This window comes from Raphanus sativus, chromosome 6 (genome assembly GCF_000801105.2).
Source record: "Raphanus sativus cultivar WK10039 chromosome 6, ASM80110v3, whole genome shotgun sequence".
Taxonomy (NCBI): Eukaryota; Viridiplantae; Streptophyta; class Magnoliopsida; order Brassicales; family Brassicaceae; genus Raphanus; species Raphanus sativus.
This window is the reverse complement of record NC_079516.1, coordinates 24,339,648-24,351,068: the sequence shown is the minus strand read 5'-3', so window position 1 is coordinate 24,351,068 and position 11,421 is coordinate 24,339,648. Positions and strand designations below refer to the sequence as shown.

General features: G+C 30.7%; 1 protein-coding gene across 4 annotated transcripts; it reads left to right on the top strand.

The window, feature by feature from the left end:
* The first annotated feature begins 226 nt into the window (after nucleotides 1-226).
* On the top strand, nucleotides 227-4,780 carry LOC108809080 (receptor-like cytosolic serine/threonine-protein kinase RBK2). Of its 4 annotated transcripts, none has more exons than XR_008935168.1 (7): nucleotides 227-734; nucleotides 809-1,069; nucleotides 1,229-1,386; nucleotides 1,523-1,602; nucleotides 1,693-1,784; nucleotides 2,196-2,345; nucleotides 4,436-4,575. XR_008935168.1 is itself a non-coding variant. In XM_018581204.2 (7 exons), exons 1-7 carry the CDS (start codon nucleotides 539-541, stop codon nucleotides 4,654-4,656), a joined length of 1,197 nt encoding a protein of 398 aa, XP_018436706.1. In that variant the 5' UTR covers nucleotides 228-538; the 3' UTR covers nucleotides 4,657-4,780. The 4 variants fall into 4 exon arrangements, 2 of the variants coding, with proteins under 2 accessions (XP_018436706.1, XP_018436707.1); XR_001942777.2 differs by having other exon boundaries at nucleotides 228-734; nucleotides 4,441-4,583; XM_018581204.2 differs by having other exon boundaries at nucleotides 228-734; nucleotides 1,693-1,828; nucleotides 4,441-4,780.
* The last annotated feature ends 6,641 nt before the right edge of the window (nucleotides 4,781-11,421 follow it).

Genomic DNA, 11,421 nt, shown 5'->3' with positions numbered 1-11,421 from the left:
AATTATTATTTATTGATAGTTCTGTCCCGGCTGGATTCTCAGACCACTTCTAGTTTAGATGATATAATAGTCTTTTGATGTAAAAAACCTCTATATTTATCACTCAGTTTCAAATGTGCAAAAAAAAGGACAAAAAAAAAACAGAAAAAGAGAAAAGTTTACACAAAGTAGATTTGAGAACATGGATATCCTCCAGCGGAGCTACCTGCCTTGTGAGATAAAAAAGCATAAAACCCCATTAAAGTCTCACCCACACAAAGTTCCTTCATCACTTTCATAATCCCCAGAACGCAAATCAATCAAACGCTAAACGCGGAAACTGATAAAACAAAACTCTGTTTTCGCTTACCTAATTCTCTGTGGACGCCCTCACCGTAAACCTTCACCAACCCGAATTTAATTCTTCTGTGTTTTATTCACAAAGTACAAAAAAAAACAACAGACAGATAACAATATCTCTCCTTTTCTCTGTCTCTTCTTCTTCTTCTTCCTCCTCTGTGGTTTCATACTGAAGTAAGTTCAAACCCAACAAAAGAAGATGAAGTACATTCGAAGCAACAGCTTGAAACGTCTCTTTTCCTTTAAACGCCGCAGTTTCGACTCAGATTCTGAAAACTCAACTCCTCACGCCAAATGCGTCGAGGGTTTTCAAGAAACAGAGAAGTTTCAAAGACCCAAGTGGAAATGTTTCTCCTTTGAAGAAATCTACGAGGCAACCAACGGTTTCAGCTCAGGTTCTGTCTCGAAACTCAAGAAACTCTCTATAATGTCTTCCTTCACTAAAAAGGGTTTTCCTTTTCTTTTGCAGAGAACTTGGTAGGAAGAGGCGGATTTGCAGAGGTGTATAAAGGGGTTTTAGGTAAAACTGGTCAAAAAATCGCAGTGAAGAGGATAACGAGAGGTGGGAGAGAAGACGAGAGGAGAGAGAAAGAGTTTTTGATGGAGATTGGAACAATAGGACATGTCTCACATCCTAATGTCTTGTCTCTTCTTGGTTGTTGTATTGACAATGGTCTCTATCTTGTTTTCATCTTCTCTTCTAGAGGCTCTGTTGCTTCTCTCCTTCATGGTATACAATCCACAACCTTCTTTGACAAAAAAAAAACATATTGAACTTTTATGAAAATATGATGCTTTCTTGAACATGGTTTCTGCAAAATCAAGATTTATGCTTTGGTGATTTTTTGTTTGTTTTTAAATATATTTTTATATATGTTGTGTTATGTAGATTTGAACCAAGCACCATTGGAGTGGGAGACAAGGTATCAAATTGCAATTGGGACAGCAAAAGGGCTTCATTATTTACACAAAGGTTGTCAGAGAAGGATCATACATAGAGACATTAAATCCTCCAATGTTCTCCTAACCCAAGATTTTCAGCCACAGGTGTATATGTTTTTGTCTCTTCCTTCTTAATATTTTAACTGTTTCATTGTTATATATAACTATTGTCCTTTTTATAATCTTCATTTAATAATAGTATTAAAAGAAGAAAACAATTATCTTTTCATTGTGCATTTAGATATCTGATTTTGGTTTGGCAAAATGGCTGCCTTCTCAATGGTCTCACCATTCCATTGCTCCAATTGAAGGCACTTTTGGGTACTTTCTTTATTTCCATATTTTAACTACATAACAAAGTGCATGTGTTTTGTTTTAACATGTTGATTAATCATTTTTGAATAAATACAGGCACTTGGCACCAGAGTACTACACACATGGGATTGTGGATGAGAAAACTGACGTTTTTGCCTTTGGAGTGTTCTTGCTTGAACTCATTTCTGGTAAAAAACCTGTTGATGCTTCCCACCAAAGCCTACATAGCTGGGTAAATCCAGTTAACCTGAATGTATTTACAATTTACCCGTTGTTTGTATGGCATGATCCTTTTAAAGTGTGATTGGTCAAGGCTGTAGAAACTCCTTTTTGGCTTTTTTCACTTGTTTTTGCAAAATATTTTTTTAACAATTAAACTTGATGAACTATGCATATACCCCCAGCAAAAATTACCATAACATTTAGATGGTATAGGTTTTCTTTTTCTTACACCCAGCATTTTCACACCGCAAAATAATATGCATCTTCAACCCTAACCAATCAGACCTTGATCATATTTTCGTGTTATATAATTCAATTCGTATTTAAATTTAAATATTTTATTTTATATATTTAAAAAAATATATATATTTTAACAGGCAAAAACCATAATAAAAGAGGGCGAGATTGAGAGGTTGGTGGATCCAAGGATAGAGGAGGACTTTGATATCAAACAGCTTCACCGTATCGCTTTTGCTGCGTCTCTCTGTATCAGATCATCGTCTCCATGTCGGCCTTCCATGATCGAGGTACGTTCATTATGAAATCATATAAAAGTTGTTGATTTTCTTTTACAATATGTATATTTGACATATTTGGTAGTTTCTTTTTCTCCTCGAGTGCTTCATTTCTTTGTTTTCTTCCTATCATTTTATACTAGTTGGTTTTGGCAATAAAAGAATAATATAGTATAGTATCGTATATTTATTTTTTCTTAAAAGCCAAAGTAAGTTTTCGTAACAATTCGTCACGTGGACTTCTTCTGTTCCGTAGTTCCAGACTAGCTTTATAGAGTATCAACCTTAATCCCTCGTGTAAATCTTTACTAATTCTGTAGATAGGTTATTGGTGTGCTTGGTATTCTTCGAGCTCAAAACCTCACCTTCTAACAACTTTCTAACAAAATAAATTATCACTAATTGATCTGCCAGCCTGGAATCTATGGGGCAGGTTGTTCCCATGGACTGCTTGTTACAATTTTATAATTGGTTCATACTGCTTGTTACAATTTTATAATTGGTTCATGATGATACGTATTATCGTGTAATATTACTCAACGACTCGCTTTGCAGTTAGCTCGTCGGCTGCGTGACTAAAGTGTCTTTGTTGTTCATTATATTTTGATATTGAATAATAACTATAAATCTTTAAAAAGAAACTATAAATCTTGACTTTGTAAAAAAAACTATAACTTAGTTTAATGCCGCATCTATCTATCTATACTATTATTTGCGAAGTAAAATTTTGGATTCGAGCTCCCACGTTAAAAGTTAGAGTGGTTAATATCGTTTATATCTTTAATGAATAAAATATATAAATTAACTCCAAAATAAAAACTAATTTAAATGATTAAAAATAATAATAACAATAATAAGAAGAATTATCTGAAACCTAATATATATTAAAAAGGTAAAATATGATATAAACGCATATATATTGTGGTTATCTGAAATTATCTTTTAATAATAAATTAAACTAAAATAAAACAGAAAACACATAACTAAAGATTAATCAAGAAAAATTATCAATTTTATATAACTGAAAAGAGAATATTTAGTTTATAATACTATATTCAAAGCGATTTTCTTTCTCTCACGTTAAAAGTTATAGCGTTTAAAATCTTCATTATCCTTAATACATAATTAGATTAGATTTGTTAATATAGAATTACTCACAAATTTAAAACGAATTTCATTAATTTGATTCTCATCATTATCTACAAAATTATATATTATGTGATCCAATAATATTTACATTAAAATATTTTTAAAATAAATATAAATCCATGTATATATTTTTATGAATTTTTTTGTCAGTATATAGTTTTATGAATATATGAATATTTTCAAATTGTTTACATAATAAATATTTTTTATTAAAATAAACTTTATTGTATATAAAATTAATATTTAATTAATTATTAAATATATCAAAGGCATCAAAATAATTTATTTTAATAGTTCTCGAATTGATAATATATTTATTTAGTAATTTGTAAAATTATTAAGCTCGTAAATGCGGGCAAAACACTTAGTATACATGTATACACATTTACTTTATTTTATTTTCTTGAATAAACGACACACATTTACTTTATATCTATCTATAAAGTTGTACTTTAATAATATAGATAAGATATATGAACCTTTTTCAATTCAATAAAAAAGAAGATACGTAGTATATAATATATGAAAAGCTCAATTACCTACACCTAATTTTAATTACAGTCCCATACAAAACGAAGCAAGCACTATGTATTCTTGTCTTTTGGGCAAAACAATTATGTTCTCTAAAACAAGATTTTGTATTATTAGTGATTGAAGAAAAAAAGTATTGATCTTATATAAAGAGGCTCGTTTATCGACATTAAACATTGATCTGTAATATAATAAAACAAAAAGAAACTATTAAACCAAATTTTCTAGATCACACACTATATAATCGTACAATTTGTAGTTTATATATATGACTCAACCACATGCCAAGAAAGTATTTACAGCATTGTTACAAGATTGGACTAGTTTGTGTTCTTTTTATTGGTTAAACTACTAAGATATGTTCTTAATCACTATAATGTTTTCTTTTCTAATCAATCTTTGTGTCTTCTGATTTGTGATAGAATAGGTATTAGAAATACTGGAAGGAGAAGAAATAGAGAAAGAAAAATGGAAAATGGAAGAAGAAGAAGAAGAAAATAAAGAAGAGATTTGGGGATATGAAGATCTTGAGGATTGTGAATATGATTCTTCAGTCCCACTTTCTCCTCCTGACTACATCTCTAATCGAAGCTCTTCAGATCATAGTAGCTTAGATCATCTAAAATTAGTTGTAAAAACTTGAAATATCAATTTTGTTTTTGCTTAGAGTTGTTTATTTCGTAAATTAAACACTTGTAGTATTCGATGAGGTGTTCTATTTAGTTTTGGATGTCGACAGTTAATAATATTTAAAGTTATAAACCGAACTCTGTCCAGAGTTTCCGAACTACATGTAATCTGGTATTCTGATATCACCTCAGTATTATATACTTTCTCTGTTTTATTTTTATTGTCGTTCTAGATTTATACACACAGATTCATAAAATATAACTTTTTGTATATTTTCAAAATATAAATACAATTACGTATATATCTAACCATATTTCAATCACTAGAAAAATAAACTTGAGACTCTTGTTAATAAATCAATACTATTAAATCTGGATCATGCCTCATTAATATTAGTTGAGTCCAATTTAAAAAAAAATAAGAAAGCAATATATAACTACTAATAAACTTATTAATATAACTACTTAATCTAACCATGATCTGCTCCGCTCCTATCTATAATTTAGATAGTGGACATGTATTTTCGTTTGATTAACTATATGTCCACAGTACAATTCGTTTAATCAATATAATTAATATGATTGATGTTATTACTATTAATAGTTATGGGTTATTATTATTTCTTTTTTTACATCATGGTTAATCTGTGAGACATAAAAATAATTATCAAATACGCAATAAATTAAACAGTTTTTTTGATCATTGTATAAAATTTTAAAATAAGCATTAATTAAAGTAAAAAAATAAAAAAGATTAATTATATCAGTTTTAGTCTTATAATTATCAAAACCTCTTATTAATAACTAAAAAGAAATTACAAAGAAAAACACAAGTATGATTACAAAAAACACAAAAATGAAAATTAAATTTCTAAAAAAAAAAATTTAAAACAAAAAATATATCCGTCCTTTCAAGGCGCGTCAAAATCTAGTTTTACATTAAAATTCTAAAATGACAGTTATTTTGAAAAAAAAAGTTTACCCTACAACGACAGTTAAACGGAAACATGAAACAGAAGGAGTATAAGACTTTAAGAGTCAGAGTCCCATTGCATGCATTCAGTTAAAATGGTAGTAGTACTAATAAAGTGAGAAAAATCATTTTGATATTTTCTATCAATTATAATTTCAAGAATATTGTAAATTCAAATAATGTTTTATTATTATGTTTACATTTTCATGTTTCCGTGATTTTAATAATTATAACATAATATCATGATTTCTGAATTTAACTTATGTAAACACTAAATACATGAGGTCAAATGCAAAACAATGTCACTAAACCCTAATAGCATAGCAGATCAATACTCCTTCCATTTATTAAGATAGATGTCTCAAACAATACTCCCATGTAACAATAAATGTCGATTTATACATTTTGGGTTTATAATAAGTATTCTTTAAACTTGTTTTTGCATGATATCATATAAAAGTTCAAAAATGAATTTGACTAAAAATCATTTTTTGTTTATATTTTGTATAACATGGAGGTATCTGGGTCGAGATCCAAATAATTTCCAAGAAGGACAAGTACAGACGACTAGTTTGACCCCGGGTTTTCTAATGAAACCTAAACCATAGCCCTATTTTCGTCTAGTCAAGCAATGATAACTTAATTCTTGGCAAAACTCGAACCCATGACCGACAAATTAAAGCTTTTCCCCAAGTTCTCCTTTTAGATTTATCAAGTTTATCATTATTTTTAGTGTTCCACCACCATGGTTGGTGGTATGCTCCGTTTACGATCTGATTTAATAAAATGGGTGTTATATATATACATATGAGGTATTATAAAAAGGTAACCATATTGTGGTGGTCTAGTGATCTCCACTAGAAGAAGAGTACTTTGTTGGTCTAGGCCAGAGTTCAACTCTTTTCTAATGCGAGATTATTAGTTTCATATGTGGTCACGCGGATATGGATCCATGTTTACGACCCATTTGAATATGAGAGAGGGTTCATCCGTGGGTCAAACCTCTCACACGAAGATTAGATGAGTGGTGCAGTCTAAAAAAAGAGTAACTTTTTTTGTAAAAATAAATATTATAAAAAAGTATGTTACTGAAAAAAAAAATGGTACAAGTACAAAAATGTCTATCCATATGTTATCCCTAAATATCGACGTACGTAGATTGCAATCTACAACCATCTAAAACTAGCATTTATTGTGTTTTGTGCTAAAAACTATGATGGTATAGAACGACGTGTTAGAATACAAACACTAACATTTATTATGTTTTGTGCTAAAAACTATGATGGAAATTGGAAACAAGAGAAGATTTTTTTTCTTTCTTGTAGTTACTGTTCTAAAATCTGAACTACGTTAGTGAAGGAACTCTTCAATGTGCGTCGAAATTGGAAAATATAGTCTATATTATTCAGATTATAAGAGATTACATAGTTCTTTATAAAGTATGCTTCTCGATCAGCTCTACACAATATTTAGAAGGAGAGAAGCCAAAGGCGGTTTGAAAAGCAGCCATTACAATTTACAGCCTCAACATTTCACAACAACGATTGATTAAAACATCTGCATTCAACTTTTTTTATTCCGTTTTGCCAAAAAAAAGAAAAACATAAACGAAGATGGATTTATGATCTGGATTGCCAGGATAGAAGAATAATTATGTTAAAATTTTGCTAGTTACTCAATTTTTCAACAATATGAAGCAATTATTGTAAAACTATAGTTTACACTCCTCAAAAACATTTTATTAAGATGACTCTTGTATTGTAAAGGAAAAGTGAAATAAAGAATGTAAGTTCTTCAAACAAACAATAATTATTGTGGGAACAATATTCAAACTATAGTTTTAAGTGAGTTCTACTTATTGTAAAACAAGTTTATTTGTGCATTTCTAGTAATTAAATAACCATAGTTTTATATATCTGTAAATCTTTGGTTTTTGAATTTTATCTGTACATTATGAGATGCAATATCCTTAAATAAAAGGTTTAAAAAATCTGTAAATAAGATTGTCCAACCAAATTAAAGTCAATATTTTATCAAAGAATCTTCGAGATCATGGAATTCACCAATTGAGCATCAAAGCCCTCGGATTCCATTTGATGATCGGTGATTTGATCTTAAACCAAAAACATTATTCATTGTATTTACATAATATGTTCTTAATCATAATGATGATGCATTCTTGGATCAATACAATGATGTTAAATAAGTTAAGTGTGGATACTTGTTTGGTGGGTGACCATGCCAGGTGTACAGGACAGACAATTATCGTAGTGTCACTCTACATTTATTTAAAATTTACGATGCATTTATAATGATATAACAATACACATTTGATATTTCAAATCATCGTGACTGAGCTGAACTTGAGTGTTACAAAAGGTACACTTGGATAAGATCTGTTAGTTTAATGTAATATATTTATTTGTTAGTATTAGTGTCAGCTTCACCTTAGCCGGTGACTGAATGTACAGTTTCCAAGTCCACAACTGCGTTAATACCAGCAACATGACATCAATTATTTTTGCCACCGAAAAACACAAAGGTCTGACAAGGTCGAAAATCAAGTAGTTTAGCTTTGTTCCACCAAAAGGCTAGAGACTCAACAATTCACAGCACAAAGGAAGTATATAATATGACGTTTGTAGATGTCCCCGAAGGAACAGTTTGTAAGTTTATAAATTATACCTATCATTGTAGCTATACAATTATATATATGTATATCAAAAACTTTATAGTTATATGTATTGAGAGACAATTTCAAGAATTTAAAATATCTTATACTCCTCGAAAGCAAAATGCAATTTGAATTATTTAACTAGGAGTGCAAAAAAATTCCATATAGAATTTTGTTATGTTATCCACACCCTTTTTCTTTATCAAAAACGAATTTTGTTATGTTAGTTATTTACCAGATGTTTAAAAAAGACTACTTTTAAAAATATTTAACTACAAAACATTTGTTTATCAAAGAAAACAAAAAAAAATTATACAAAACGTTTGATAAAATTATTATTGAAAAACGTATAATTACATAAAACATGCATCCATACATATCAACCCCCAATTACGATTGCTGTTTTTAAAAAGAAAAAAAAAATAAAAGCTAAGCTAATATTTTAGAATAATATATTTAATAGTTTTTTTCTTATTTTATTGCCTTTTAAAGTTTGAGACCAGCTCAATACGTATACAAATTTTGACAAACTTACGAACCGATGTGACATAAAGTCTTTTAATATATTTTTCTTGTTATTTAACGATGATCTGCAAAAACTTATCTTAATATCTTTTTTATCTAAGTTTGGGCACTCGGTTTTTGGTTTTGTTATAGTTTGATATTTCCAGTTTCATTTCTAAGGATATATAAACAGTTAGAAAACATATATGAACTGCTCATTTATTTATGAAATTTGGTCGGTTCTTGGTTCAGTTTAAGTAACAATTTTAGAAATCGGTTAATATTCTACAAAAAAAAAAATTGGATCTTATTCTGTTTCAGTTCGATTTTATTTTTTTGATAATTCGAATAAAAAGTCAATTTTCAGATTTTTGGATAAAACATCCGATAATTGAAATACATTTAAATATTTTGGATAATAATATTTGAATAATTTGACTTTTTCAGATAATTTTAAAAATTTCGGATAAAAAATATTTCGGTAATCTATTTTTCAGATAGTTTGGTTAATAAGTAATATTTTTTAAAAAAATTGTTAATTTAAAATATAACTGATATTCTTAGGTATGTAAATTATGTTATAAATATTTGGATACACATTTTGTTTTTGGTTTGATTTCGGTTTGATTTTGATTTTTCAAGGAAGATTAGAAATCACTCAGATATGTTTGAACATCAATTTAGTTTCAGGTTCAGTTTTTTCTTTTTCTTTTTTTGGTTTTCAGACCTTGATTTATATGTGCATGTCTAACTTCATCATTTATCATCTTATGTGATTAGTAAACTTTCTCTACAAAATTAGCTAGCCATTCCTTTTTATAATCTTATTAGCTGATCCGGTTATCTTCAGAAAGAACACACTTACATGTTAGACTGACTATCATACTATTTAATCCAAGTTTAGAAAAATTTCTAACTAACATCACTTGTTTTTAACACTTCTAACTAATATCACAAAATAGCCGAATCACATGTTATAACCATGTTAATTGCATAATACTGAAGCCCAAATCCAGTCCGATATAGATGTAACTTTGTTTCTTCCCAAAAAGTGTTGTAACACATTCCTAGACCTAACCTACTACTTGATAACAGCCATGCGGGCAGCCACTCATTTTTTCAACCTTCCAATTTAATTTTAGATAAATATTGTGTTTATATATGAAGAAATAAACTATGATATTTAATCTTCTCAAAAATAGAAAGCTTATCCAATATCTAACACAAACCTTACAAACTATTTTCCTCCTAGCATGTGGACTGTTGCGGAATTCGTGGTTCTTCTGATACCACTTGTAGAGTCAATCACAACTCTAACAAGAACTTTGTTGTAGGATTCGTACAATCCCCTGGTCCCTTTGATCTTTCCCATTGATTCAATCCTTGTTCATGACTCAAGAATTTTTTCACCCAGTTCGCGGCCGCAGCATACTACATCTGGGGTGGATCCAGGATCCACAACATCCACTATGAAGTATCGGAAAACATCTCCGATGTGGTTTACAAGATCATAATTCTCTCTCTGTTCCTGGGTATGCAAACCCTAGAGAGTATAAAGAGATAATACAAGAGTACATGGCTAAGAGCTAAGCTTAGAACAACAAATCATCTCTAGCTTACTCCATCTCTCTAAGAGACGCCATGGAAGCCTTCCTGGATGCTTGAGGCTCGTGCCTCCCAGAAGCTTGGCTTAGAGATCCCTGTCGTGATCTCTCCTTCTTTGTATTGTCAGAACTTAACCTAATGGGCTTTATCGATTAGGCCCATAGGTTGTCCACGCGTAACTTGTGCAACTCGGCCCAGCCGTTGAACAAGTCCGATGGGCTTGACCAACCTCACAAATCTCCACCTGTTTGGTCCAAGTCCATAACCCTTCCTTTGTGCTCGACACCTCTTGAAACTTGAGCAAATCTGCTCATCCTCTGCATCTCCATTTCTTCTCTTTTCTCTTCTCACTTTTCTTAGCTCCATCTTGAGCCAAGCTTGAAGTCCTCTCATGATCTTCTTGAAACCTGCATAAGCTTACCCTTATACACCACAACTGCTTAAGTAGATTAAACACGTAAATCCACTTAGCCCCATCAATGAAAATAGACATCATGCTTGATGAAGGGTATGTGACAATCCCATTGCCATTCTGAATTTCCATCACCTTCATCCATTGTCTTGAGTTGCTAACCCAGCTGCTACATTCCAAGTGTCAAGCTCAACTCCTCATTGACGTTGTGCTACTTCATATCTTGTTTCCCTCGTGAACTTATCAACAACACAACCTTGTTGTCAAAATCACGAACCTGTTCAAGTGCTTGAACAGACACCTGAACATCTTTCTGCAAGTTGATTTTCTCCTTGGCCATTCGATTCCACTCATGTACACTGAGCCTTGAACCAAAATTACCTGGATTATGTGCAGCTACCTTCGAACCATATATGCTTCAAACCTGAAACAACCTCTGATTCTCTACTTGTTTAAAACACTCCAGCCTTGAACACGTTTTGTACCGCTGTTACTCTGAACAGGACCCGCCATCCAATCATCACTGCTGGACAGACTTTCGACACAACCTTGGTTTACCCTTTATGTTGTTAACAAACATTGCTACCACATAATCCTCCTTGAATCAACCG